The 27,092-nt window shown below is 48.9% G+C and overlaps 14 protein-coding genes across 14 annotated transcripts; 8 read left to right on the top strand and 6 right to left on the bottom strand.

Annotated features, from left to right (window-relative positions):
* Positions 1-92: 92 nt before the first annotated feature.
* Positions 93-1,457, bottom strand: Bathy05g04630 (hypothetical protein, conserved; the record flags this gene model as incomplete). Its single annotated transcript, XM_007512918.1, has 1 exon — positions 93-1,457. The coding sequence occupies one exon, from the start codon at positions 1,455-1,457 to the stop codon at positions 93-95; it is 1,365 nt and encodes a 454-aa protein (XP_007512980.1).
* A 524-nt stretch (positions 1,458-1,981) lies between these two features.
* Bathy05g04620 (predicted protein) lies at positions 1,982-3,307 on the top strand (the record flags this gene model as incomplete). Its single annotated transcript, XM_007513199.1, has 1 exon — positions 1,982-3,307. One exon carries the CDS (start codon positions 1,982-1,984, stop codon positions 3,305-3,307), a length of 1,326 nt encoding a protein of 441 aa, XP_007513261.1.
* A 308-nt stretch (positions 3,308-3,615) lies between these two features.
* On the top strand, positions 3,616-5,898 carry Bathy05g04610 (vesicular-fusion protein SEC18; the record flags this gene model as incomplete). The annotated part of the gene is made up of 1 exon (XM_007513041.1): positions 3,616-5,898. The coding sequence occupies one exon, from the start codon at positions 3,616-3,618 to the stop codon at positions 5,896-5,898; it is 2,283 nt and encodes a 760-aa protein (XP_007513103.1).
* A 173-nt stretch (positions 5,899-6,071) lies between these two features.
* Positions 6,072-8,585, top strand: Bathy05g04600 (predicted protein; the record flags this gene model as incomplete). Its single annotated transcript, XM_007512907.1, has 1 exon — positions 6,072-8,585. The coding sequence occupies one exon, from the start codon at positions 6,072-6,074 to the stop codon at positions 8,583-8,585; it is 2,514 nt and encodes an 837-aa protein (XP_007512969.1).
* A 98-nt stretch (positions 8,586-8,683) lies between these two features.
* On the bottom strand, positions 8,684-9,301 carry Bathy05g04590 (predicted protein; the record flags this gene model as incomplete). Its single annotated transcript, XM_007513036.1, has 1 exon — positions 8,684-9,301. The coding sequence occupies one exon, from the start codon at positions 9,299-9,301 to the stop codon at positions 8,684-8,686; it is 618 nt and encodes a 205-aa protein (XP_007513098.1).
* A 466-nt stretch (positions 9,302-9,767) lies between these two features.
* Positions 9,768-12,959, top strand: Bathy05g04580 (unknown protein; the record flags this gene model as incomplete). Its single annotated transcript, XM_007513121.1, has 1 exon — positions 9,768-12,959. One exon carries the CDS (start codon positions 9,768-9,770, stop codon positions 12,957-12,959), a length of 3,192 nt encoding a protein of 1,063 aa, XP_007513183.1.
* Positions 12,960-13,110: 151 nt separating this feature from the next.
* On the top strand, positions 13,111-14,310 carry Bathy05g04570 (indole-3-glycerol-phosphate synthase; the record flags this gene model as incomplete). Its single annotated transcript, XM_007513170.1, has 1 exon — positions 13,111-14,310. The coding sequence occupies one exon, from the start codon at positions 13,111-13,113 to the stop codon at positions 14,308-14,310; it is 1,200 nt and encodes a 399-aa protein (XP_007513232.1).
* Positions 14,311-14,450: 140 nt separating this feature from the next.
* On the bottom strand, positions 14,451-14,926 carry Bathy05g04560 (predicted protein; the record flags this gene model as incomplete). The annotated part of the gene is made up of 2 exons (XM_007512810.1): positions 14,451-14,514; positions 14,553-14,926. The coding sequence occupies 2 exons, from the start codon at positions 14,924-14,926 to the stop codon at positions 14,451-14,453; spliced, it is 438 nt and encodes a 145-aa protein (XP_007512872.1).
* A 96-nt stretch (positions 14,927-15,022) lies between these two features.
* Bathy05g04550 (unknown protein) lies at positions 15,023-17,353 on the bottom strand (the record flags this gene model as incomplete). The annotated part of the gene is made up of 1 exon (XM_007512931.1): positions 15,023-17,353. One exon carries the CDS (start codon positions 17,351-17,353, stop codon positions 15,023-15,025), a length of 2,331 nt encoding a protein of 776 aa, XP_007512993.1.
* A 100-nt stretch (positions 17,354-17,453) lies between these two features.
* Bathy05g04540 (predicted protein) lies at positions 17,454-19,538 on the bottom strand (the record flags this gene model as incomplete). The annotated part of the gene is made up of 1 exon (XM_007513072.1): positions 17,454-19,538. The coding sequence occupies one exon, from the start codon at positions 19,536-19,538 to the stop codon at positions 17,454-17,456; it is 2,085 nt and encodes a 694-aa protein (XP_007513134.1).
* A 360-nt stretch (positions 19,539-19,898) lies between these two features.
* Positions 19,899-23,129, bottom strand: Bathy05g04530 (bromodomain containing 2; the record flags this gene model as incomplete). Its single annotated transcript, XM_007512977.1, has 1 exon — positions 19,899-23,129. The coding sequence occupies one exon, from the start codon at positions 23,127-23,129 to the stop codon at positions 19,899-19,901; it is 3,231 nt and encodes a 1,076-aa protein (XP_007513039.1).
* Positions 23,130-23,769: 640 nt separating this feature from the next.
* Bathy05g04520 (predicted protein) lies at positions 23,770-25,070 on the top strand (the record flags this gene model as incomplete). Its single annotated transcript, XM_007513150.1, has 2 exons — positions 23,770-23,772; positions 24,279-25,070. The coding sequence occupies 2 exons, from the start codon at positions 23,770-23,772 to the stop codon at positions 25,068-25,070; spliced, it is 795 nt and encodes a 264-aa protein (XP_007513212.1).
* A 354-nt stretch (positions 25,071-25,424) lies between these two features.
* On the top strand, positions 25,425-26,120 carry Bathy05g04510 (unknown protein; the record flags this gene model as incomplete). The annotated part of the gene is made up of 1 exon (XM_007512863.1): positions 25,425-26,120. One exon carries the CDS (start codon positions 25,425-25,427, stop codon positions 26,118-26,120), a length of 696 nt encoding a protein of 231 aa, XP_007512925.1.
* Positions 26,121-26,316: 196 nt separating this feature from the next.
* Positions 26,317-27,063, top strand: Bathy05g04500 (unknown protein; the record flags this gene model as incomplete). The annotated part of the gene is made up of 1 exon (XM_007513242.1): positions 26,317-27,063. The coding sequence occupies one exon, from the start codon at positions 26,317-26,319 to the stop codon at positions 27,061-27,063; it is 747 nt and encodes a 248-aa protein (XP_007513304.1).
* Between the last annotated feature and the right edge of the window lie 29 nt (positions 27,064-27,092).

Below are 27,092 nucleotides of genomic sequence, written 5' to 3'. Positions count from 1 at the left end.
ATGAAAGTAAAACAACACTCGACGATATAAAACTACCTACTAAGTACTACCACTAAATAATGCGCACAAACATAAGAAAACACCTTCAATAATCACTTTTTCATGTGTTGTTTCTTGGGCGGCGATTGGTAAAACAACTCTTGATTGACGCGATTAAACTTATCGTTGTACGGTTTCTTCTCCTTATTTTCTCGCCTTCTTTCGCTACCGAGGAGAGAAGGATTGGCTAAATCGTCCGCCGATAAACCTTTCTCCGCGCGAGAGGACGATGCGATCGCGTTTTGGATGCGTTCGGTGGTCGGTAACGTTCGCACGAACTTTTGTACCTGTCGAATGCACTCGCGAGGGTTGTCGTAAAACACGTCGTCGTGACCGGCTGTTTGCGACCAATACGCGTACGTTTTAAACCTCTCTTTAGAATCTCCTCTCGCTTGCAACTTGTCGAAAATTAACTTGCTGTGGGAATGGTGAATCTCGAAATCTTTCATACCGTGCATGACTAAAGCAGGACACTTCACGTTCACCGCTAAACCTTGGTTATCGTACACCTCACACTTTCGAAAACATCTCACCGGGCTTAGTATCCCGTGTTTTTCCTTCGCTTCGCCGATTAAAACTCTCGTACCGCTCGCCAAAGCGCACTCTAAAATCAATCCTCCAACCTCTTTTTCCGTGGCGACTTTCGTGGACGGTCCAGACCCGATCGATTGCCCCCACAAAACGATATCGTCTAAACCAAACCGATCTCGATTATAATCTCCGGTTTGTCCACCGACTAAACCTCTCGCTTTCGTCGCCCAAGCCACGACTCTCCGTAAATCCTCCGCGCACGACTCCGCCGTCGGCTGGTCGTATACATCTCCCGATTTCCCGTACCCTCTGTAATCGTAACTTAAAATCGACACGTCTAACTGATCCCCAATCTCCGCTAACATCTCAAACCCACCTCCACAATCCATCGCGTTTCCGTGCGAGTGAATAATCAACCTCGCTCGCTTCGCGTCTCTCGGCGCCGGTCGGAAGAAGACGCATATACTATTCTTCTTCGACGAAGTCTTTTTTTCTCCTTTATCTTCTCCCTCTTCTAAAAAAGGAATCTCGTAGCACTGAAACGAGGCGAACGCTTTGCTCGCCACTCTCGCGTCCGCGTTTTTGTGCATGTACGTCGGATGAAACTGAGAAATGGTCGGGTACCTGGTCCCTCGGTTGGTCGTTTTCAACTCGTAATGACTCGGTTTCGGTGGATGAAACGCAAACCGACTCGCGAGTTTTGTTGCGTCGCACCCGACGTAACAGTACGCCAAAGAGAGAACACACAGAGAGAAACACTCGGACGGATATTTTACCACCACCTCTTTTTCTTCTTTCTCTTCTTTTTTATGATGATTCTTCTTACGATGATGACGCGCAGAAGCGACTGAAAACTCGTCGTCGAATTCATCAGATGAGTCGCTCATGATGATGATGATGATGTGTTCTCAATGAATTTTTGTTGTTGTTTCCTACGTCTGACGATGACGACAAAAATGCGCTCTCTTCTCACAAAAGCAGCAGCAACACACGCACGAAACAACAGTAGTACTCGTAGAGTACTCCTCCTCCTCCTCCTACGACAAGAACGACTTTAACAGAGTGGTAATTTGGTGGTTACAATATCATACTACTCTACCACACAGCAGAGAATTCATCCGAGCATTTTCTCTCCCTTCTTTTGCCAATTTTTGTTTCGTGAGATGCCTTTTTCGTGAGACGAGACAGAAGAGACAAAGTTGACGAGAGAACAGTTTTTCTTTTTTTCGAGGGTTGGCCTTTATTGTTCGTTCGTCCAAAGGGCAAAAAAACAGACTTTTTAAACCCTAAACCCCTTTTTTACCACTCTCAAGGATGGAACCGATCGCCGTCATTCATTCTTTTCCTAGACATCGTAAGAGTAATCTCTTCTTTCTTTCTTCCCAGAGAAGAGCTCTTTCTTGAGAGCATAATGAATACGACGAATACCACCACCATGAATACTACTACTCTTTCGTCGTCTCTTTCGTCGCAACAACAGACGAAGTCGTCGATGGAATACACGCAGCACATGTTCGCGGGCGCGTTCGCCGGGACGATGGAACACACGGTGATGTTCCCGGTGGATACCGTGAAGACGCGAATGCAACTGGTCGCCGCCGCGTCTTCTTCTTCTTCTGCTTCTTCGTCTTCTTCTTTAACGAGTAGTAGTAGCAGTACGAGTAGTTCTATAAATATGATTAAAAGCACGATACCGAACGCGATTCGATCGATCTTGAAAACCGACGGGGTGAAAGGTCTGTATCGAGGCGTCGTCGCTGGTGGGTTAGGGGCTGGGCCGGCGCACGCGGTGTATTTCGCCACGTACGAGTACGGGAAGAAGATGTTTCGTTTAAACCCGATAGGATCATCATCATCATCATCGTCATCGTCATCAGCGTACGGCGAGTTTGTGGCAGACGCGAGCGCGGGGGCGTTAGCGACGATTGTAGGAGACGCGGTGCAAACGCCGTTGGATACGGTGAAACAGAGGATGCAAATGCAATTAGGCGGGAACTGTCCGAGCGAGGTGAAGGCGATGAGCGGGGAAGGTATCGGCGGCGGCAGTAGTAGTAGTAGAATTAGTATGAATAGTATTTCTAGTAGTAGTAGCAATACCACCGGGCCTGCGGCGACGAGAAAGTTTAAAAGCGCGTTTGACGCGCTGAGAACAATCGTTAGGAACGAAGGCGCGCACGTTTTATACCGATCGTATCCGACAACGTTGATTATGAACGTGCCGTTCACGGCCATTCACGTCGGTTTATACGAAAGCGCGAAGAGAGCGTTAAAGATTGAAGAGGAAGACGAGGGTTTTCGAACGCAATTTTTAGCCGGCGGTTTCGCGGGAGGCATCGCCGGGTTTTTGACCACGCCGATGGACGTCGTCAAGACTCGAATGCAAACGCACTGCGAGGTAGCCTTGGGGTGCGACGTGAGCAAAACCGTGGAAACGGCGACGGCGAACCAAACGTGCGCCGTTCGAGGCGATCCAAAGTTGTGCGTTTCAACAACAACATCTTCGACGCCGACGCCGACTGCGCCGCCGCTCTCGTCGTCGTCTCGAAGCGTCTACGCGTCCGCCAACGCTTTCAAAGTCGCTCGACACGTCGCCGAACGCGAAGGCGCAAAAGCTTTGTTCTCCGGCGCTACCGCTCGCGTCCTCTTCCACGTTCCAGCCGCGGCTATTTGTTGGACCGCGTACGAGTTCATGAAGAGGAATTTAGGCATCGAGGTTGATCCGTCGTCCGCGCACTAATTAGGTTGAAATACTATCAGAACGAAATATGCACGATGCATAAAAAAACTGGTCGTCGAACAAGAGTTTCATTTTTTTTTGTGAAATTTTTTTTTTTGTTCAAACACCATCTGATGATGAAACACGTCATCTCCTTTTTCCTCGTCCGAATGCCCCTGGTGCGCATTCCTGTTTTGGTGGTTGTTTTTTTGCGGTGTTTTTCGTCGCGAGACGGAGAGAGTGCACACAAAACACATCACTTATTGTTTGTGCATTTGTAACGCGTTTGTGTATAAAAGTATTACACACATACTCTATATCTCATTAAAATGAGAAGAACTTGGGAAAAGACGCTCTTCAGAAGTATTCCTCGCATTAGTTCTTCTTCGTTTACGTCGTCGTTTACGTCGTCGGCTTCTTGCGGTGGTCGTCATCAAACGACGACTTTGAGGACGACGACGACGTTTCGGGAAAGATATCATCGGAACGATGAGAGAACAATCTGGACGTCATCCTCGCCGTGCGCGGGATACTCTTTCGGCGTCATCGGTGGCGGCACGCCCTCGGAAATCACCCCGATCGATGATTTCATGGGGGACAACAAACCAAAAGCGAAACCGATGAAACGAGCCGCCACGGCGCAAGGGACCGCGCAAACGGAAGCCTCGGACAACCGAATCGGTCGTGGGAGTGCGAACACCATCAAAGAGAAACCGAAGGACGAACGAATAGGGCAGACGCATTTGTTGGACATTTTGAAGAAAGAGAAGGAGAAAAACAATAACAACGGTATCGAAGACGATTCAGGTGAGAAGAGAAACTTACCGTCGTTTGCGTTTTGCGGCGTCGGCGGTTTGGACGATCACTTCGCGACGTTGTTTCGACGAGTGTTCGCGTCGAGGATGATCGACCCGATCGTGGCGAAGAAGATGGAGTTGGAACACGTGCGAGGGGTTTTGTTGCACGGGCCTCCCGGGACTGGGAAGACGTTAGTCGCGAAAGCGCTTGGTGAGCTTTTGCACGCGCACCCGCCGAAAATTGTCAACGGACCGGAAATTTTGCAAAGGTTCGTCGGTCAATCCGAGGAGAACATCCGAGGTCTGTTCGCGGACGCCGAATTGGAGTATAAAATTCGAGGCGAAGAGAGTAAGTTACACGTGATTGTGTTCGATGAAATCGATGCGGTGTGCAAAGCGAGAGGTTCGGGAGGCGTGACCGCGTCTGTGGTGCACGATAACGTGGTGAACCAGTTGTTGACAAAGTTGGACGGGATGCGGACGCTGAACAACGTGCTCGTCGTCGGCATTACGAATCGAAGAGATTTGTTAGACAAAGCGTTGTTACGACCGGGTCGATTGGAGTTGCAATTAGAGATTGGTTTACCGGATGCGTACGGACGGTTACAGATTTTAGGCATTCACACGAAATCGATGAAAGAGAGCGGGACTTTGAGCGAGTGCGTGGATTTGGAACGGTTGGCGCAGATGACCGAGAACCACAGCGGCGCGGAATTGAAAGGTTTAGTGAGAGCGGCGACCAGTCACGCGTTGGCGAGACATTTAGGTATGGGGACTGACGACATCGCACAAGTCGACACTTCTTCTTCTTCCTCACTGGAAGAGAACCCGAAAGTTACCATGGACGATTTCATCGCCGCGATGAAAGAGTTCGTCTCGGCCATGAAGCAAGACGCGAAGGAAGTCGCCAACATCGTCCCGGAAAACTTTGTCCAACTAGAGAAACAAACCGAAGCCTTCGATGAACTCACGGAAACTTTGGTCACGTTACGAAACAGCGGCGGAGGTAAAAACGACGGACACAATATCAGCGGTATCGCGCAAACTATCGTTCAAGTTCGAGGCGCGAGAAACAGCGGCAAAACGACGTTGGCGTGTAAAGCCGTCACGGACGCAAAGTACCCGCACGCGAGAATAATCAGCGCGCACGACATATTAAAAAAAGTCGAAGACCCGTCTTTGACAGCCTCTTCGGTCGTCTATGCCATCAAAAATGCGTTCGACGATGCCGCCAAAGGAAAATTGTCCGCGATTATTATCGACGATTTGGACGTGTTACTCGGCGTCGATCGAGCGACTGGACAAATCCCGGACGGGAACAAAGAAATGGCTCGAGTCGTCCTCGAAATGATCGCATCGGCGCCAGAACGCGGACGTAAACTCGCCGTCATCGTCACCACGAACTCCTCCCCCTCAACTTCGTCGGAAGAAAGAGACGTCATTAAATCCATTGAAATCGATGAAAACGACGCAAACCTGTTCGAAGACTACGACGACGAAAGCGACGACGACGACTACACCGAACTCGATTTCCTCCTCTCCGAATACGTCTCGAGAACCATCGATGTCCTCCCAGACGATACCAAATCCGCCTGCGACACCATTCTCATGGCGCAAGGCTTACCGTCCTATTTATCCTCCAGTTGCCTCGAGTTCAGCGAACACGGAAGCGACACCGGGAGTACAATTCCTACGGGTAAGTTGATGAAAATGGTCGAACACGCGAAAGAGAGCATCGGTACGGAGAAAATCGAGGCGAACGTGAGAGAGATTTTTAGGAAGAGCATGAAAGTTGCCGCGCACATAGTCGTTTAAATAGAAGAGAGTGTAATACTATAAAATGCTGTAGTACTTATTGCGTTTTGTAATATGTGTTTCTCGGGCTTCATTAAGCCGGAGTTTGTACTCGTAAACGTGTTCATACTACTTTGAAAATCTGTCGTAAAGTCGTTACAACAAACACCACACATCATATATACCTTCAGATGATGACGACAAGAAGTCTTCTCTTCCTCTTCTTCTCCCTTTTTGGAGGATTCACAAAGACGCTTCTCACATCTCACGCTTCCTCGTTTGAATCGTCGTCGGTATTGTCGCTGGAAACTGATGATGAACGTGAAAGGAATAAATATTTCGGTCGAGTCAACTCCCACAACGCGCTTTCCGGGATTCGAAAGTTTCAGTCTCCTTTACCGATCGATCCTACTTATGGCCCGGACGGAAACTCGTACTCCACGGACGGGGTGACCATAAAAGCCGAGAAGACAAAGATTAGTGGGGATAAACCTCGGATTAACGTCACTGTTACAGTGCCAATAGATGTGTTGAATAATGATTCAAGAACGGATTACACGTCCGAGACTCTCAAGAGGCACTGGGTAGGCGTGTATTCGCCGGCGAACGCTTCGATGCTCAATGAAACAGCACCGGTGAAATATTCAATCGTCGAGAAGTATTCAAACGCATACGTAGCGTCCGGGATAGGCGGTTTAAACTTTGATTTACACAAAATGCGTGAGGACTTTGATTTCGTCTTGTTCAGCTCCAACGACCCGCAGTCGACGCACGCTATTTATCACAAGAACTTTTCGGATTGGGCGAATATTTTAGGCGACTCGCAACCGATCGCGAGGAGTGAAAGAGTTACGTTTGAAGACGATAAGGACGAGCCCATTGTCCCTAGAATTGGTGTGACGAAGAGTGATGATCAGAAAAAGGTTTCCATCACGTGGACGTCGGGGAGGAAAGATGCAAACGCGAAAGTTCGGTGGCGATACGTGGGAGAGGCAAATTGGGAGCCGACGATTGCGTCCGAACCCGCGGTAGAGGTGACGAAAGACCAGTTTTGTGGCGCACCAGCGAACGCGTTTGGGTACAGGCACAGCGGGTATCAACACTACGCGGAAATTGAAAACAAAGTGGATAATAAGAGAGCGTTCGAGTACCAACTCGGCGACGATATCAGCGATTTCAAAGAGTCAACGAGAGTCTACAAGGGGAAGTTTTTACCCGTCGTCGGCGCGTCGCACACGACGTTAGCTTTATTTGCAGATATGGGCGTCGGGACAACCGACGATAGCGAGACGTGGAGGGAGTACGGACAACCGGGTTTACAAGTCGCCGAATCGCTCGGAGATTTGTCCAACGACAATACGAATAAACACCCGATCGACGCGGTATTTCTGTTTGGCGATTTGTCCTACGCGGTTGGATACATCAGCGTCTGGGACGAGTTTTTGCATCAAATGAGCTCGTATTTTGCGCATAAAATCCCATTCCTTGTGAACAGCGGGAACCACGAATTTGATTATTTCGAGAGCGGATGGGACGCGCACGCGTCTGGGAGAACGCGAGATTTATACGGCGGCCACGATTCCGGCGGCGAGTGTGGCGTCATGTCCAACGCGCTCTTCAACACGCCAAGAAAAAGTGCCGAGAAAGATTGGTTTGGCGTCGCCATCGGGAACATTTTCGTCGTCTCGATCAATACCGAAGTCGATTTCAATTCGATGTCGTCCGACCAATACGCCGAGTTGCGGATGATCTTGGAAACTGAATTCGATCGAACGAAGACGCCGTGGTTGATTGTCGTCGGCCATCGACCTGGTTTAGTGGATTCGAGTTACGCGGAGGAAGCGCCGGCCTCGGCGAACAAGAAAGATAGCTCGGACGTCGCCGTCATGAAGGAAATCCAAGAGCACTTGTGGCCGATGTTTGTTGAATTTAAGGTCGATATGGTGTTCTGGGGCCACAATCACGCCTATCAGCGTTCGTGTTCGCTCAAATCCCAGTTGACTGAAACTGAGTGTTCCTTGAAGTCGAAAACTGTGAGCGAAAATTTGAACAACGTTTACGAAAAACCGGAGTATCCAATCAGTTTTGTCGTCGGTACCGGAGGCGCGGAGTTTACCAAGAACGACGTAAACATGTTTTTTACTGAAAAAGTGGTGTACGAACACGGCTTCGTGGACTTGCACGCGCACAATTCGACGCATTTATTCGGAAGATTCATCGACGCCGTGAACGGAAACCGTGTTTTGGATTCGTTTTGGATTATTCGAGAGAGTAGTAGCGAGGACGCGATGAAAGACAACACGAATCACACGGCGGCTATATTTTTCACCGTGATGTTATTCTTAGCCGTTATGACATCGATTTGGTATTGGTACTATAAAAAGAACGGTGGAACGGCGACCATATCCGGAGGTTTGCACGCATTTTCATCGAGCGTGAAGAAGAATCTATTCCAAAATTCTCGAGACGCCAGACCGCGGGCACAGCGGTTCCAAGCGTTTGCCGACGACGACGGCGACAGCAACAACGAATTTGTGATGGCAGATTCTCCCTCTCCTTACGAAGCTCCAACATCCTTGAGAGAAAACTATGCCTCAAAAGAGCATCATCATCAAGGAAACGAGAGCGGCGGCGAATCAATTAATGTAGTGGACGAGGAGGAAGGTTCTCCTTCGCGCCCGGGGAACAACCCGTTCGCAAACTTTTAATTAATAATACAAGGCGCGCGCTGTAAAGTATTTTGTATATATATATATATAAAAGTAGTAGTAAAATGGAATAGACATACTGCTCTTCGATTCGATTATTAAAACCTCCCCAAACTCGGATCCGTGCTCAACACTCTCGCCAAGAACTGCAAAACCATAAAGCCGAGAATCGGCGTAAAGTCGATTTGCCCCATAATCGGAGGAATCAAGTTACGAAACAGGTTCAAATACGGATCGGTCACTTGTCTCAGCATCGTCCACGGTTGACGCATCCAGTTCACGTTCGGAAACCACGTCAAAAGAACTCGCACGAAGAGTAAAAGTAAATACAATTTGATAAACGAGGCCACGGATTGCGTTATCAGCGCGACCATTTTTTTATCCACCATGGTCGTCGCGGCGACTGTGAACACGTGCACGGATGATTGCTTCTTGCATACGTCTAAAATCGCCTGGCCTTTGTTTTCTTTTTCTACTTTTTCTTTCATCACTACGTCTTTCACTTCTTCTCTCGTCGTCGTCGTCTGAATCGATGATGGAAAGAAGACACTAACCCCCGCATTCGCATTCGTTCTCGCGGAGGAGAAAGAAACACCTTCTTTATTATTCACTCCGCGACGAGCAAAACCACCACCTCTTCGTCCTCTGACGAAATTGTTCTTCGCAGTAATTCTGTGAATACCAGCGTTTGTGCTCGTTATCATCGTCAAAGTCATTTTTTCTCTTCAATTGTGGTTGTCGTTGTCGTTGTTGTTGTTGTTGTTGTTCTGTGTTGTACTTTTGAGGAGAACGCCATTCTTTTCAAAAGTACCTCTGCTAAACCCTAATCGAGAGTCGAAATCAAAAAGAAGTTTTGGTCTTTCTCCTCTTAAAAGAGTCCATACAACCTTCTTTCTTCGACATTTTTTTAGTGAACTCGTCTCCGAAAGGAAAAGGTCAAAAAAAAGCAATTGAAAAGCCGCTCTCTCTTTCTTTCTTTTCAACGTTATAAACGACCCGTGAACGACGTAAACGACGGAAAACAACGCGAGCAAATAAGAGAGAGTGTGTGTGCGTGCGAGACGAAAAGAGGAGGGAAAAGAGAGGAAAGAAGAGAGAATTGAAGAACACGTTAGTTTTAATTTTGTCTGTCCTCTTTTTTTCTTGTCTACTGTGTCAAAGCTTCCCTAATCCGTAAAGAAGATGTTTGAAACGTCCCCGACCGCGTCGGAAACGCAACCGTTACCAATTTCAGGAGGCGAGAAACAAGACGACGGGGAGGAATGCAACGGACCACTTTTACCAAGAACAACAACAACTACAACGCGGAGAAGACGACGAGTTCATCATAAAATTGCCGAGGATTTGGAACAACAACACCACCACCGAAAAACGAATACTACTTTGTTGACGAAGAAGACGGAGAGTGAGGAGAAGAACAACGCCGCTGAAGTGATGATGACGACAAAAACGAAGAAGAAGATGCGAGGATCGTACGAGGAAAACGACGGCGAGGCGATGATGATGATGATGCAAAGTGATGTCGAGCACCAGAAATCACATTCGGTGCTTTTAGAACACGCGAAGGAGTTGAAGGAGAATTTTCAGAGGTGGATTCATGCGATCATGGAGAGGAAAGACATCGCGGGGATGCACCATCAGTCTTTGTACGACGCGCCTCCTCCTCGTCCTCCTCCCGCGATGATGACAAAAACGACGACGAGGAAAAAGGAAGATCTTCAGCGACGCGATCAGGAATGTCGGCAACAAAACTCCGCGCCTAAAGGTGCTTTTAACGAGAACAATAACCAGGGTGGTGGTGTTGGTTTTTTGACTCTTCCTCGATTCAAGTTCTTAAAATTGTTACCGACGATTGATAAGATCGCGTGGGATCCTCGTTTGAAATCATTCGTGATGTACTTCCTTTGCGTTTTGATTATGGAAACGAAAATTGCCATCGTCGGCGTGAAACAGATCGTCCCGGATGAGAAAAGGTTTTTGACGTCAGAAATGTATTCGGTGTACGTGAAGAACATATTGATGACGTTTGTACCGTTACAGTTTGCGATTGACCTGGCGTTTTTGTGTTTAGGCGTGAGGAAACGAATCGGCGCGCGAGGGAAGTTCGAGTACGACGCAGAGTACGAGGAAAAAGTATATTTTTGGAGACAAATGATCAAGACGTTTTTGAGACATCCGCAGGTGACATTGGCGTTAGCCGGATTGTACGGGCCAGTCTCGCACGAGTTCTCCTCGGTTCAGTTTGGGGCGATTGTGTTTATGCCTCTGATCATCGGCAAGTATAGTATTTCGAGGTACTCGAGCTTGAAGTATTCGTTCTTTTACTCCATCATGGCTACGGTGTACGCGTTTTTATTTCAGTTCTCGGCGCCTGAAGTGAGAGAAATGTGGTTTGAGAACAAATTTGAGACGTTTATGGACGTGACGGCGAAGATGTATTCTAGATGCTCACCGCAATATATGGCTTTTATATTCTTCACGCCGTTGGTGATGCACTTGATGTACCTCGTGGTCAACGCAGCGGGCACGTCCAAGAAGTATATCAATCTTAGTTTGGCGACGACGGCGATCGTATACGATAGGGAGAAGAGTCGATTTGATCGAGTGCGTTTCACCGGCGATGAACAAAATGCAGAGAAAGAGGAAGTTCTCGAAGAAGAAGAAGAAGAAGAAGAAGAAGAAGAAGAAATGCCAACCCTTTCGCCAACGAGGAGGAAAGCAAACGATAGAAGAACGACAGCAACACCCGTAGTAGCAGTAACACGGACGGTGACGCGAAGGAGGACGAGGTCACAGACCAATTCTCCTTCGTCTCCTGCCAGGAACAACAACAACAACTCAAACTACACCGGGGATAATAACTTTCTCGAAGTTTTAGGTTTTGGTATTCACTTGAAAAGTAGAAGTAAACGTTTGAGAGACTCGCCGCCGTCCTCGCTGAATACTTCCAAGGACGGCTCCGACGGGGATGTTTTAGATATAGGAAGTACTGATCTGAGAAGCCGACAAGCTTTGTCGTTCATCGACGTGCCAAACGAGCGTTACGACTACATCGGAGAGTTGTGCGGCCGTTCGGTTGAAGAAGAGTGCACCGTCATGGACGGCACGCACGTCGTCATTCACCCGCCGCCTCCTTCGACATCTGGTGGAAGGAGTGAATCTGAGACATCCATATTTTCTGCGTTCAAACCAGCGCTATCGGCGAGAAATATTTTGTTTCCGTACACGAGAAAGAGCGGAACGTACAAGCGCAACGCGGAAACGATCCGATTAGTCGATCGAGAGTTTACGCAAGTTCTTCAAAAATTGAAAGATCTTCACTCAAAATCTGTCGTCGTTTCAAACAATTCAAACGGGGAATTACACGATTTAAGCGTTCGCATAGAAGGAAAAGGAAACAACGTGATGTCTTGCTCCGTGTGGAGAGGTTTTACGCCGGACAACATGCCCATTCGAGCTGTCGCGGAGAAGATCAAACCGATCAAATGCTCCTTTGGCGTTGGACGAGCGAAGAAGACGGCGTACGCGGACATGCGCGCTGGCTTGCCATCTGGTGCAGTGACGAACAACGACATTAACATCAACGCATTGACTGTCAAGTCGCAATCTCGATTTCCGCACTCGTACCCGCGAATCATCTCAGTCTCCCCGATGTGCGTTTTGCCGGGCGTGAGAACTCGCATCCAAATCCACGGAAGAAGTTTGAAGAACATAACTTTATGCGCTCGATTACACGGCAAGGCTGACGTCGAGGAGATCTTCATGCACAGCAGCGATGATCAGCAGAATTCGGAGCAAAAGAAAAGCGGAAGTTCGATTGCTTTATTCAAACTGCCGTTGTCGAAGCTTCGTCAAACCGAAAGAGCTCGCCACGCGATGTGGATGAAAGAGTCCGACGAGATGCCACTCGACGCGTCCGACGAGATGGAGCACTACGAACTCGAAGCACGCAAGAGAAGGGAAGGGGGAATTTCTCTCAAGAACGACAACGAGAACTCCATCTCATCCATCTCGGATACCTCCTCGGACGACGAGCAAATCGAACAAGCGCCGTTAGAAACCGTCTACGTGGACGTCTGCGTCGACTCCTTATATGACGGCGGCTTATTCTTCCTCCAGTTCCTCAACGTCCCGTTCGCGTCTGCCTCGATCCCGATCGTCGTCACTCCGTTTCTGAACATCAAACGCGAATTAGACAAAAAGTTTTCCAACCGAAAACTCGGCGACGGCGCCAGAGTCGTTTTGTTCAAGTCTGCCGAAATCACCGGAGGTCGCGGCATGGATTGGAATATCGACGAGTTCGCTAATGCGTTGGAACACGATTTGGGGTGCCCCAAGTACGCCGACTTGGTTCGCGCGGCCAAATCTTCTTAAAGAAGAAGAAGAATTGAACAAGAAATTGTTCTCATTATGTTTATTATGTTTATTATTACGTCAAAGACAACTTGTATTATTATTATTATCATTATACCATTCTTTATTCTTCATCATTCATAGTATACTCTATCGTATTCTTCTTCTTCTTATGAGTCTGTTCTTTCTTTCCAGCTTCAAAAAACCTCAGAATTTTATCCTTTTGCACACATCACACGCAACACATCTTTCTATTCTCGTCGTCATGTTCGCCGCCTCGCATCAAAATCAACACGTCTTCAACACCGTTCGTACTACGAGTAAAACGACATCTACTATCAGAGGAGGAGGAAGAAGACCACCGACGATGAAAATTAAAGCCGCAGGTGGTGCTGCGGTGATGGACGACACCGGGGAAGTGACCATTCGCCGAAGACCACCGGCGGGCCATAAGGAACATCTCGGCATGGGTTCCGAACGCTTCGCGTTTAAGATGGAAGCGGTAACACCGGAAGGCGAACGAATCGATAACGAGGAGAATAAACCGAGGAATATTCTGGAAGAAATCGTCTGGTATAAAGATTACGAGTTGACGTTGATGAAGGAAAAAATGCCGCTGAGTTTAGTCAGAGGACAAGTGAAGTTAGCGCCTCCGGTGTTGGATTTTAAACAAGCGATTATAGATCAAATGGAAAAAACAGGACAACCAGGGTTAATCGCAGAGGTGAAGAAAGCGTCGCCGTCGAAAGGGGTGATTCAACCGAACTTCGATCCGGTGAAAATCGCCAAAGCGTACGAGGAAGGCGGCGCGGCGTGTTTGAGCGTTTTGACGGACGAGAAATTTTTCCAAGGCGGGTTTGAGAATTTAAAGTTGATTAAAGAAGCTGGGGTCACGTGTCCGCTCTTGTGTAAGGAGTTCATCGTGGACGCGTATCAAATTTATTTGGCGAGAGCGAGAGGCGCGGATGCGATTTTGTTGATCACCGCGGTTTTGGATAACCAAGATTTGAAGTATTTCACGAAAATCGCGCACTCGGTCGGGATGAAAGTCTTGTTGGAAGTGCACACGTACGGCGAAATGAAACGGGTCTTGTCCGGAGACTTTGAAATCGACTTATTAGGCATCAACAACCGCGATTTAGGAACGTTCAAAGTCGATTTAAACGTCACGGTAGAGTTAATGGCGACGGAGTTAGGCAAGGAAGTGAAGGAGAGAAACATCGTCATGGTTGGCGAATCCGGTATTTTCACCATCGACGACGTCAACGTGGTGCAAAACGCCGGGTGTGGCGCGATCTTAGTCGGAGAGTCGTTGGTAAAGCAAGATACCCCGGACGTTGGCATTAAAAAGTTGTTCGGGAGACCGTTGTAAAAAGTTCTTCGCATAAAGAGATATTTTAATACCAGCCTTCGTTCGCTCCGACCACCGCTTCGCTAATCTTATTCACTCTATACTGCGGTTTTTTCTCTTCTTCTAATACCAACTTATCCATGCTCCCGCTAATTGTCATGTTACTTTTCGAAGAAACCACCTCTTTCACTTTCTCCGCCACCATCTTCTCCATCGATTTCTCCACTCTCGTGGCGTCGCTTTCGTTCGCTCGAAATTCGCACCGAACTCGCACATCTCCAACTCGTTCTCTCGTCTTTGCGCTCAACACCGGCGCGTCGATGGTGTCCTTCCCCAGACGAAAACAATCCCCTAAGGACATCTCGCTCACGCCGATTATTTCGTCCGAGAGCATTCTGTTTTCGTTTTTGATCATCAGTTTTATCGTCTGGTCGGTGATATCTGAGGACGTTTTGCATTTGTAACTTTCCTCCCAAACCGGATTACTTCCGCCGTTTTTAACCGTCTTCGTCCGCGTCTTTTCGCCGAGAAAGAACACCACGCAGTACGGGTCCATTTTGCCCAGGTAGGCGGTGTTTTTTAACTTGCTCGCGGAGACGATGGTGATTTCCAATATGCCTTGTTTGCTCGATGTCATCGGTGTTGGTACAGCGGTGAATATTCTTTTCTGTTCTGGCGACTTTTTTCTTCAATAAATTAAGTTCTAATTTTACTGCTACGACGTATCATCGTACTACTTCACGGCTCGAATCAAAACGTTTTCCTCTCTTTGAAAGTGTTTAAACACGCACAACTCTTTAACGAAGACGACGACGATATACTTACACGTTTTTTGTTCGTAAACTTTGACGTGTGTTTGTAAGTCGTTGGAACAGGCGTAAAGGACGACGGATTCGCGATGGGCGTTTATGGCGTCGCAATAAGCGCCTTTCAAGTGCGCGACGACGTATCCGGGTAAGGTTTTGGTCATGCCTGGGAGGAACGCTTTGTCAGGGACGAATCCGTCCACGAGGAGTTGGGCGTCGTCTTCACCGTCGCGTCCCGGCGCGTGGTGGTGATTTTGGTGGTGTTGATGTCGATGACTATGATCGTTGCCGCCGTAAAGCGCGTGTAATCGCGCTTCGGTGCCTGAGGCGCTGAAAGTACCCAGGGAAGATTGCGTGCTCGTGTCGATGACGACTCGTTTCTGAGCGTTGTCGAACGTCGCGTGGTATTGCGTGATGTTCTGCTCGAAGCAAATTTCGTACGACCACCATCCAGAGCTGGATCGATGGCATCCTAATTTTCGTAACGCGCTTCGAGCGAGGAAACGGGCTTTGGAGTGCTGCGCGCGAGTGAAAAATCGAGGAGGATGCGCGTCGCGGGTGTTTCTGTTCGCGTCTTCGTCGTGGCGTTCGCGCGAGTTTACATCCTCTTCGTAATCGTCGTCGTTGTCGTCGTCGTCAAAGTCGTTTGCAGCGGTGTCCTGCACGTCCTCAGGAGTGGCGCACTTCGGAGGAGGGGGCGGTTGTCCATCTTCTCCTTCTCCCTCTTCTTTGCTAAATCCAGACGAACACTGTTGTTCTTCTATTTCTTCTTCTTTCGATTCGTCTTTTACGTGCATTTTATTCAACTCGCACACGAAAGCGCATCCAAGCTTTGCCGCGTTGATGCCAATCGCGTCCTCCGCTAACAGATCTTTTTTGGTCGTTTTCGAGGTAATCTCGCCTCGTCTCGCTCTTTCGCTGCGAACGAATTCATCTCGGTCTCGTAAATCCTTCAACGCGTTTGCTATTTTTGATGCCACATCGTTCCGGGTTTGAACATCAAACGCCTCTTCGCACGCCGTCGTTAACGCGTAGGAATCGAAGTGCGTCATCGGCGCTCGAATCGTCGATAACTCAATCGACGCCAATCCAAAGTTTTGCTCCTCTTGTGGATCTTCTCTGTTATTATTTTTATTATCCGTCATCGGTGGTTTCGGCACCGGCACCACCGCTCGATTTTTCATCGCGTTCGCTGGATTCGCCGTCACGCCTCCGCACTTGCTCACCAGACACGACATCACCGCCTTCTCCGCCGGCTCGTACTCGTTATTCTTAAACGCGTTTCTCTCCATCAAATACTTCCACCGCAACTCTTTAAAACACTCAATCGCGATTGAATCGCACAATTCGCACCCCATTCGTTCGCCACTCACGATCGCGTCTCGCTTAAACCGTTCCATGTTTTGGAACGAATTCTTCGAGCGTCTCTTTTCTCTTCGTTTCTGTTTCACCTGTTCGGCGTGTGCTTTTCTTTTCGCTTCTCTCGCCGCTATTTTCTCCTCCGTCTCGACGCTGTTCGTCGTCGTCGTCGTCGTCGTCCTCATAGTATTTAATGCCAATAACTCCTCCTTCGCTCTCCTCTGCGCCTCTAAAATTCTCATTGCCTCCTGCTTCGCGTTCAAACTCTTCTCCGGTTCCCCGTGTCCATCATTCGCCATCCCCGGAGGATCCGGATGTTCCACCACCGTCGCGCCGAATTGCAACTCTTGCGTCGTTCGAATCTTCGTCTTAATCACGTGATGTTTCGTGTCCGCAATCTTCCCCGTGCCGAACTCTTCTTTACCAATCTGTTCTCGCTCGTACCATTTGTCCGATTCCGCGTACCCGTAGAAAAAATTCGCCTTTACATCGTCTCGAACGATGTTCATCGACGTCTGCGCGAAACCTTCTCCTTCTTCGTTGTCTTCCTCTTTTGAGAGCAATCTGTGGACGATTTTTTGCACTTGCTTTTGTTGATGATTCGACGACGACGAAGCGCCAAAACCGAGCCCGTTCATCGTCGTTTCGTACCGGTGCGTTGCTTCTTGGTCTTTTTCGGTGCTTCGTTCCGTTCTGGTGAAGAAAAACGGCGACGGTAACGGGATGATGAAATCTCGCATCGTGTCCGGCGTTGGCGGATGATTTTCTTCATCTTTCGATGAATACGAGAACGATTGAATCCCAGAAAGGGTGTTCCCGAACGCGAGGAAAAGGAAGACGAGGAAGAAGCGCGGCGTTTTTGGTGTTCTCGCTGTTGCTGTTCTCTTTTTCTTCTTCATTTTCTTCATCTTCTTTCGCGTGTGTGAGAGACGAACAAGAGTGAAGAGATAGTAGAACAAGTGAGGAGAAAAAAATGTAAATACGGGAGTCGGTTGCACTCTACTTCGCAGCTCCATCGCTATTACGACTACTACCACCACCAATTTCACCGAGTTCGGAGACGAAGTCGTCGCCGCCGCACATGTCCGTCGCTCCGTAACAGACGCTCTTCGCGCGTCCGTTCGTTCGCTCTCTTTGCGCGAGTTCTCGCAACGCCAAGACTTCGGCGTAGCATCCGCCGCCCAAGACGAAGGCGACGGCAGAGGCGTACCCACCGGCGTGTTCGTCTTGGTGCGACGATCGATTTGAAAGAGGAACGCTCGCGCGTTGGGAAGCGGACGCTTTCGCGTCAAAGTAGGCGAAAGTATCCACGACCGCGTCGCCGCCGACGTCCGCGGAAGATGAAGAAGACGGTTGGTTCGCTAATAACGCCTCGACTGCGGCGGCTATGGGGAGTTGTCGTTCGCCGGACAACAAGTGTTTCGCTGTTTTCGTGATTAAATCAACCGATTGGCCGTATAATCTATCCGCCCAGTCTAAAATATCCGCTTGAGATCTATTGCTGCTGCTATTCGCGTTGCCGCCTTTGTTTTGTTGTAACTGTTGATTCAACGAGAGCATTTTTTTGACGTAGTTATACGCGGCGACTTCGCACCCGCTCGCTCTCAACGCGCCTTCGATGGCCTCGTCGTCGATTTTACCGGTATTTCCAGAACTGTTCAGTTGCGAGGTGAGCAACAGTATCAACGCTAAGCGGATTTTGTCGCTCGCGGAACCTCTGCCCGTGGCGCTCAACAAACTCAACGCCGCTTTCCAATCGCCTTTGCCGTTGCAGAAATCTTCCTCGATGGAAAAGTACTCGTCCAAACCTCTTTGTTTAATTTCTTTTAACAGAGCGGTGGCAATGTTCGTGTGCTTATCGATTAACTTTTTGTGCTCTTGTAATTTCGGCAACGACTCCACCGCTTTCGTCAACTTGGCCGTGCTCGCGCCGGTTTGATCGTCGGCGTCGTCGCCCCCGGTGGAATTCGCCGCGGATGCAGACGCGGCGTTGACTTCCGCGATCGCTCTTTTATATTCCGCCAACTCCACCTCTACGCTTTCGGCCACTTTGGGAAACTGCGCGTCTTTATACTTTTTCCAGAAATCATCCGAATCGTCCAACGCGTACGATTTCGTCTTGGCGTCCGCGCCGACGGCATTTTTATCCGGCTTCACGTCCACTCGATTCAACTTCATGTGCAACACGTCGTGCACTAACGGTTCGTAGTGCCACGCGTGTTGTAAACTGGCGGTAAAATCGTAGTTTCTGTCAAAAATCGCGAGTATCGGCCTCGCCATTTGCTGCGCCGCTGCGCCGTTCGCGTTGCCGACGCCAATCAGCGGCATCTGCCCAAACCCGCTCCCGTTTTTACTCCCCAAATAATCTCTGAGTTTGCTTTCCAACTCTCTCCCGACCATTTCCGCGGCGCCACCTTTAGGACACCGAATAACCGGCACTTGCCCCATCGTCATGACCGTCGCGAACAGACCGTTGGTCACGTCCGCGATGCACTTTTCGATGTCCTCGCCTCTGCTCTTCGGATCGTTCAACTTCTTAAACGCGTCCGGTCGCATGATTGAAAACACGTCGCGCTCTAAACTCACGAAATCCAAGTTTTGATCGAACACTCTTTTTATTCGATTCGCGATGTTGGCTTTCACCGAAGCCGTCGCCAGCTCTTCCAAGGCGCTTCTCGGCAGTTCTCTCGTGAAGTGAAAGTGATAACTCTCGTACAAGTTCTCGCCCAAATCGTGCGACATTCTTTGCACGTTTCTCGCGGTCGGTTGCACGAAATAGACCGCCGGGACGTCTGGAATCTGCTCGCGTTCGCTCTCTAACAGTAAAGTTAACGTGATGCCGTGCTGTCTGAGTTCGTTCACTTTTAAGAGAGGTGCGATGACATCGAACGTGAACTTGTCCAGGATTAAGATTTTGTACTGAATGTCCCCGTGATGATGATGTGATCTTCCTCCGAATGCATCGTCGCGCAGTTGCGCGCTGTGACGCGTACTCTCGAGCAAAACGTCGTCGAACATTCTCACGACGGCGCGTTTCTGTCGCGCGCGTAAATCCATCTGTAATCCGTGAGTCGCCGCGTCCATTTTTCTTTTCTTTTACTCGAGGAGTCTCTCAGAGGAGTGTGAGGGAAAAGGAGAGATTTTGATCGATTTGAACAACAGGGAAGCAAACTTTTTTTTAGTGAAAATTCTGCGAATGAAGAAAATACACCAGAGAAGAGCGAAAGGAAAAACGCGTACGCGCATGTGTTTGCGCGAATAATGCGTGTGTGTGTGTGTGTGTGTAATAATAATAACAATAATAACAACAACAACAATGAACAACTCGTGGTTTTCTTAGTATATGGTTGATGACCTTTTGTTTTCTTTATAAAAATAATGATATATATCGCGCGCGATGTGCGCGACTTGGAGGAGTACAATTTTTTTGCCGCGAGCGGTCGTTTAGAATATGTTCTCTCCTAAAAGAGCGTCAAAGTCAAAGTCGTCCGCGTCGCCGAGCTCGTCGATGCCTCGCAGATTCTGCTCGAAGTCGTCGTCGAGTTGTGGGTGTGGAAGGGCGTGGAGGTTGGGTCCCGCTGGCACAGGCGCTGGCGCCGCCGGCGTCGGGTTAGAAGGCGTGGCCGGTTTCTTCTTCTTTTTCTTCTTGTTCCCTCCGGCAGGCAGTCCCGGATCGAACCCGTCCATGATGGAGTCGAACTGCGTGAGAGAGGCTTTCTTTTGCTGCGCAAGCATGCGTTGTTTGAGCATTTCTTCTCGTTCGAGCTGTTGTTGAATCGCGATTTGACGTTGGCGTTCTTGCTCTTGCTGCTTCTGTTGCTCTTGCAAGCGCGCTTTTTCTTCTTCCAGGCGTTGTTTGTGTTCTTCCAGGTGCTTTTTGTGTTCTTCTCGTCGTCGTTGAGCTTCTTGGACGGCTTTACTGTCCGAACCAAGCGTCAACGCGAACACATGCAGTGGATCTTGGCCTATAGTTGTCGCACCGTCGCTCCCGCTGCCCGCTTTCTCTTGCTTGATCTGAACACTCGCCGCCGCCTCTAGAGGAGCAACCACCGGTTCTTTCTTGTCCTCCGTCGCGACATCATCACCAGCGCCACCGTTACCGTCGACGGTCGTCGTTTCCGCGCCGTCGTCCGACTCTGTCGTCTTCTTCTCTTCTCCTTCTCCTTCGCCTTTTCCCCCGGGGGTAGTTTCTTCCTTCTTATTTTCTTCTTCTTCTTCTATTTTTTGCTCTTCTTCTTCTTCATCTTCTTTTACCGCGGCGGACGGAGACGAGACCACCAACAAGTCGCTCGCGTTCTTCTCGCCACCGAATGCTTCAATCACGCGTTCTTTCTTCGTCTCCGGAAGAGGATTTCCGCACCAACCTTCCTTCTGCGCGACTTTGTTTCGGGCAACCATCCTCGTGAATCTTTGCAACCTTCGACTGGTAATATCCGTCGCCGTCGTCGGCACGTACATCTGCCGTTCGTCCGGGTGGTTGTCCCATTCAGAAGTAGCGCCAACATTCGCGTTCAATCGTTGTCTGTGTTGTGCCTCGGCCTCAAGAATTTGGCGATCGTACTCTTTCGTCGGCCCGTCGGATAAAATCTGTCTCGCTTTCTCCGAGTCTTCGGCGGTCAAGCTCTTCAAGATGTCGCCCAACGCGCTCTTCTCGTCCGCCGTCATCGGTTTGAACAAAACGATCGATTTTAATTCGAGGTCGGATAGCTGATTTTGTGCTAATCCCAAGGCTTGCATGATCGTTTGGCACTCGCTTTGAATCGTTTGATACTCTAATTTCGACGCCGCCGCGGCGGCTTTGGCGATACACGCGTCTCGGTCCAGTAACAAACCTTCCTCGACTTCCTTTTCTCGCGCGACGATACCTTCGTATTTCGTGTGCCAAAGCGCCAACAAGGTCTTTGCCATCACGTGCACATCTGTTCCTTCCGCGTTAAACTTCATGGCGTTGTTAAACGTCAACTCGACGTCCTCGTGAACCTCTTTCGCGAGTTCGTATTTACCGCCGTCTTCGATGAACTTTTTAATCGTTCCGAGGTCCATCGGATTGGTAATTATCGTGTGATAGTTTGCCAAACCCAACGCCACGGCATCGACGGGCATGCGGAACGGTCCACCCCAATCGTGCGACATGACTTGTCTCACCGCGGCTAAGCATTGACGGTGGACGACGTCGAGCAACGAGCGATATCGCAACACTTCGAAACCTTCCTTGAACTCCGATTTCGCGCCAGATTTCGTCCTCTGCGTGGTGATGACTCTAAACGCGGCGTGTTTCTTTCGCATTTCGTCTTTTTGTTGATAGTCTTGTTGGTCTTCGTGCATCTTCTCAAACTTTTTATCGCGCTCGTTCGCCACCGCCACGGCTCTCGTCTCTAAACTTTCCACCAAAGCTTGTACCTCGCCGAGCTTTTTCTTCAGCGCAATCTTCTGTTCTTTCTCTTCTTGAATCTGCGCGGGTGTTCGGAGTTTTTGTTGCGTGAGTAAATACTCCTGTTGCCGCTCGATTTCGGTTAAGCCGAGCACGTCGTGTGGGAGTTCGTGCATGCCGCCGTTCATGGAGTGGTATCGGGCGATATCGGAACCCATGATATCGGGAATATCAAACATGCCGCCATGAGCCGGTAACGACTTATGCGACGCTAACTTTTGCTTCTTACTACGCGGCGTGTCTGTTTTAGCACCACCTCTGCTCGGTGGTCGCTTCGGCCCTGCGTTTATCATCTTGGCCGCCTTCTTCATGCTCGCCGCGCTACCCTTCTTCGCTCCTACGCTATCTTTGCTATCTAATTTGCGCTTGTTACTACCTGCTCCACCCCCCCATAACGAGGCCGCGCTCACATCGGCACCAATCGGGGCGGGAATACCTTTAAAGACGTGTAACTCGTTCGGAAATCCAGGTAATCCGGCTAAAGCAAACCCGGGCGGTAACTTTTCCGCTCTTTTTTCTGCATCTTGTCGCGTCGTCAGTATCTGATGATGTTTATCGTCGTTCCACAAATGTGAGAAAGATGGAGGGAAAGAATAACGAGGTGATGAAAAAAGAGTGGAATCCAGGTCAGCGAAGAAATGGTTATCGAACGTGTTATCATCATCGTCGTCCGGATGATGACCTCCTTCGTGAAAAATACGCGTAAGCTCGTCCACGCTAAACGACGGCGAAAAGAACGCGTTGTCTTTCTCGATGTTTTCTACTAAACTCAGCGAAACGTCCTCCTCGCGGATGGTCTCCTCCTCCGGCGGCGTCCGTAACGACGAAAGCGACGACGACGAGGATGAAAAGAAAAGCGCTGGTTCTCGTCTTTGTTGTTGTTCTTTTTCGCGTGGTCTACTACTTTTCTTCGATCGCATCGTATCGTATCGTCGTATCGCGGGTCTTTGTCGTCGTCGTTTCGCTGTTAAAGAAGAAGAGGAAAAAGAAGGTTGAGAAGAAAACGAAGAAAACGATACGGACGAATTCGACTGTGACGTGGCTTTCGAGGCACGCGTTTTAAAAACGCATCCAGATCGGGTTCTCGAGGAACCAAGAACCCGCAAAGACGAGCGACGACGAATACCGCGATTGGTCTTCGTACGCGTCGAAGTCTTTTTGCTCTCGTCGTTCGCGATGATGACGCTCGTGTTGTTGTTTACCTCTCCACTCTTCGGCGGTCGAATCCAATCATCCCGGTCCATTTTTCGCCGCCGAAATGTATAAAACTATGGTACGTTTCTTTTCGCTTTTATCCCGTCTTTTTCTTCTTGAACGCGGAGCAAAGAGAGAGAAACAACCACCGCTTCCTGATTACTTCTGCTTTCAAGTTGTTGTTGTTGTTCAAACTACTGCGCGTGGAAAGTCTTTTTTGCTCTCGTTCTCTGATGAAGCCAATTCGAATACACGAGAAGAATCGAATCCCTTGGAAAACGTTTCGAATTCTCTCTCTTATTTAGTCTCTCTTATTCCGTACGAAAAAGCGCTCTCTTCCCTGTCTTGCTTCTTTCTTTCGCTTCTTTCGAGAGCGCTTTTGAGAAGAATCACAGCGTTCAGACGCCTTTATTGTTGTTGTTGTTGTTGTTATTCGTAGTATTAGTATTCGTACTACTACTGAAGCACACCAACACCTCCAATTGGTCGAGAGAGAAAAAGAGTGAATTTTTGTCTCGTTTTTTGCTCTTCTTTTTTTCTCGGGCAAACAGCTTCTCTCTGTCTTCTGTTGTTTTTCGTCTCTGCTTTTTCTACTCTTTCGCTTCTTTCGTTCTCTCTTTCGTTCTCTCTCTTCACATTTTTTTTGTTCGCGAGAACACACACAACATTAATAACACTCGACCTAAAATAATGGTACGTTCTCTATACACTTAAATGCGCGAATACGTATAGCATTTGTGTTCGTGGTATTCTTCGTTTTCTTTTCTCTTCTGAAAGAGAAAAGCTCGTAAAAGCGGGAGAGTCGCGTTCGCGTCTTTCTCTTTTACGAAGAAGAGCGATGATGATGATGATGCTTTTTACGCGCGAATTTTTGGTAAATCGGGTTTTTTAGGAGTGCGCGTATGCGGGTAGAGAGAGTGTCTGCGAGACCACCGAACAACTGGAAGAAGCGATTGAAAAATCGAAATCCACGCGTTCTTTCGCACGCAACGCGTACGCGTGACCTGCGATGCGTATTTCGCGTAATGGGAGTCTTTTTGCATTTCCATCACCATTCTGCGCGATGATGACGGACGGGCTCAAGTCCTAAAATGGAAAAAAATCTCTCTCTCTCGTCCATCATACGTATGCCTCGTCGTCGTCGTTTCTACATCGAAACAACCGCTGACCTTCTCTCCTCTCTCTTAACAACAACACAGCCACCGAAAAAGAAAGTCGCCGCCGTCCCTGCCGCCATCAAGGCGAAGATTGCCGCGAACACGGTCAAGGAACCGACGGACCCGCGATTTGTTCGCGAACCGAAAAACTTTGGCATTGGCAACGACATGATGCCGAAAACGCCGTTAAACAGATACGTGAAATGGCCGAAATACGTTCGCATTCAAAGACAACGACAAGTGTTGAAAAAGAGATTGCGAGTGCCGCCGGCGATTAACCAGTTCACGAAGACTTTGGACAAGAACATGGCGACGAACTTGTTCAAGATGCTCATGAAGTATCGCCCGGAGGACAACGCGCAAAAGAAGGAACGTTTGACGGATATGGCCAAGGATGCCGCGGAAGGCAAGGAGTCCGACGTCAAGAAACCAGTTGTTGTCAAGTACGGTATTAACCACATCACGTACTTGGTCGAGCAAGGCAAGGCGGAATTAGTCGTCATTGCGCACGACGTCGACCCGCTCGAGTTGGTCATTTGGCTCCCGGCGTTGTGCCAACGCATGAACGTCCCGTATTGCATCGTGAAGGGTAAGGCGCGTTTGGGTGCCGTCGTGCACAAGAAAACCGCCACGGCGTTGGCGTTGACGGCGGTGAAGCAGGAAGACAAGATGGAGCTTTCTAAGTTAGTCGAAGCGATCAAGGCGTCGTACAACGAAAAGGCCAAGGAGCACGCGCGAACGTGGGGTGGTGGCGTCATGGGGGTGAAGTCTCAAGCCAAGACGGCGAAGAGGTTAAGAAAGGTGGCCAAGGAATTGGGTAGCGCGGACAAGTAAATGAACCCGATTTTTATAATAAATATTAATTTTCAGAGAGAGTATATAGATATGAAGAGAGAGATTTTGAGGAGGAGTTGGACTTCGGACTTAAGGACGCACCGTCGCTGTTACATTTCGCGTTTGTTTCATTTAGCTCACACACAAACACAGTAGTCAACAGATACTTATTAGCGTGCGAACATCGGTTGTTATAAATACGCAACAATAGATTTACGAAAGTCGGAAAGTCTGCATCATTTTCATCATCATTTCATCGTCAAAAGTTTATAACACTCTTTTCTCCCTCTTTTCGCTTCACAACAAAGAGCGAACTCATTTAACATGGAAAGTCCGGAACCAGCGCAAGAACCAATGCCTTCGTCTCCTCCTAAACCTCCTCCTTTACAGCGCACTTCCACGTTTTCCGAGCGATTGAAGAAATCCTCCATCCCGTTATCCTTTTCCGTCCACGACCACTTCCAATCCGTGTTCCAATTGGAGAAAACAATCTTACTGAAACCGCAAAACGTTCGCTTCACCGTCGGCGCCTCCGCGTTCGTCCAAAAGAAAGAAATAAGTACCTACGGGAAACTCGAATACGACGTGCCTTCAAAAGTGTCTCTTCTCGACGAAAAAGAGTTCAACACGTGGACACCGACGATCGTTTTAGACTCGAGCCAAGTCGAATTGAAGAAGAAGTTCCGCGCGTTCGAAAGGAACAAATTCGGGAAATGTTCCGTCTCGTTGTCCTGTGGGTACAACTTCAAAAAACGAGATCCGTTCTTCGCGTTCGAGGCGGTACCGTTAAACCCGTTAATATTATCCGTAGGCGCCATAGGCGTGATGAAAGAAATCGGCCACGCGAGTGGGAAACTGGAACGGGAAGTGAAACTCCCGTTCGCGAGTGGGAGTCGATGTAAGATTTCAATACCGGTGGACGTGACGAGAGAGAAACGGACCAACGCGTTTCGAGTAAGGGCGAACGGGAGCGCGTGTACCGTGAAGTTGAAAGAACAGATGATCACCATCGGGATTACGAATAAAAAGACGACGAATTTGTTACGATAATATACTAGTCGATCGATCCTGATTCTTCGCTGATGATGAGAGAATGAATCCCAATGATTATTCCCGCGCTCGCTTTGTAATACTATACGACACACATGTACTCTTGTTTACCATCACATCCGCGCAGCGGTGAAAAACACGTCATAAAAAGTCGAACGCAACTTACATTACACACAACCACAGAAGAACTGAAAGAATGCGCACCACGGAGCAGCTGAAAGACAGCGGCGGTTTAGCCGCGATCGCGAGGATGTTGAAAGCGCAGCATAAGCAGCAAACGACGACGGCGGCGAACGAGAAGGACGAAGAGTGTAACGACGACGACGAGAAAGAGAAACGAGGAGAAAAACGACGACGAAAAGAGAAGAAGAAGCATAAAAAGGAGAAGGAAAAGGAGACGAAAAAGGAGTTTAAGAGGAAGAAGACGTCGTCAAAGTCGGACGATTCAGACGTAAACGACGACGATGCGGAGGACGAAAAGAGGAGGAGGAAAAAAAGTAAAAGCGAGGAGGAGAAGGAGGTTTCGTTGGAGTCGCTTTTAAGGCGAGTGGACCCGGTGGTGATGTTAGACAAAAACGACGACGAGAATGATAAAATGTTGAAGAGGATACGAGCGAAGCTGAAGTGTGCGTTAGAGGCGAACGTGTTGCACTTTTCGAAACGCGCGAGCGGTATTACGAAGAACGCGAGCGTTACCGCCGAGCGAGCGCACGCTTGGCGACAGGCGGTTCGCGGATACGGGGACGAAGAAAACGATGAGAGAGGACCTGGAAACGTCGATTCTGTTTTGAACGTGTTTAAGGCGATGTCGGATGTGCTCATGGCGATCGTGTCCGTTGATTCCAAATGTAGTGACGACGATTCAGACGACGAGAGTGAAATAGTGAAGAAGTATAGCCCATTCGCGTCGCAGTTGAGAGCTTTGTCGACGAAAGCGTTCTAATAAAGCAGGGGAACAAAATGTAATAAAAC

Source organism: Bathycoccus prasinos (assembly GCF_002220235.1).
Source record: "Bathycoccus prasinos genomic : chromosome_5".
Taxonomy (NCBI): domain Eukaryota; kingdom Viridiplantae; phylum Chlorophyta; class Mamiellophyceae; order Mamiellales; family Bathycoccaceae; genus Bathycoccus; species Bathycoccus prasinos.
Note: the sequence above shows the minus strand (reverse complement) of the source record. Positions and strands in the feature narration are given on the sequence as shown.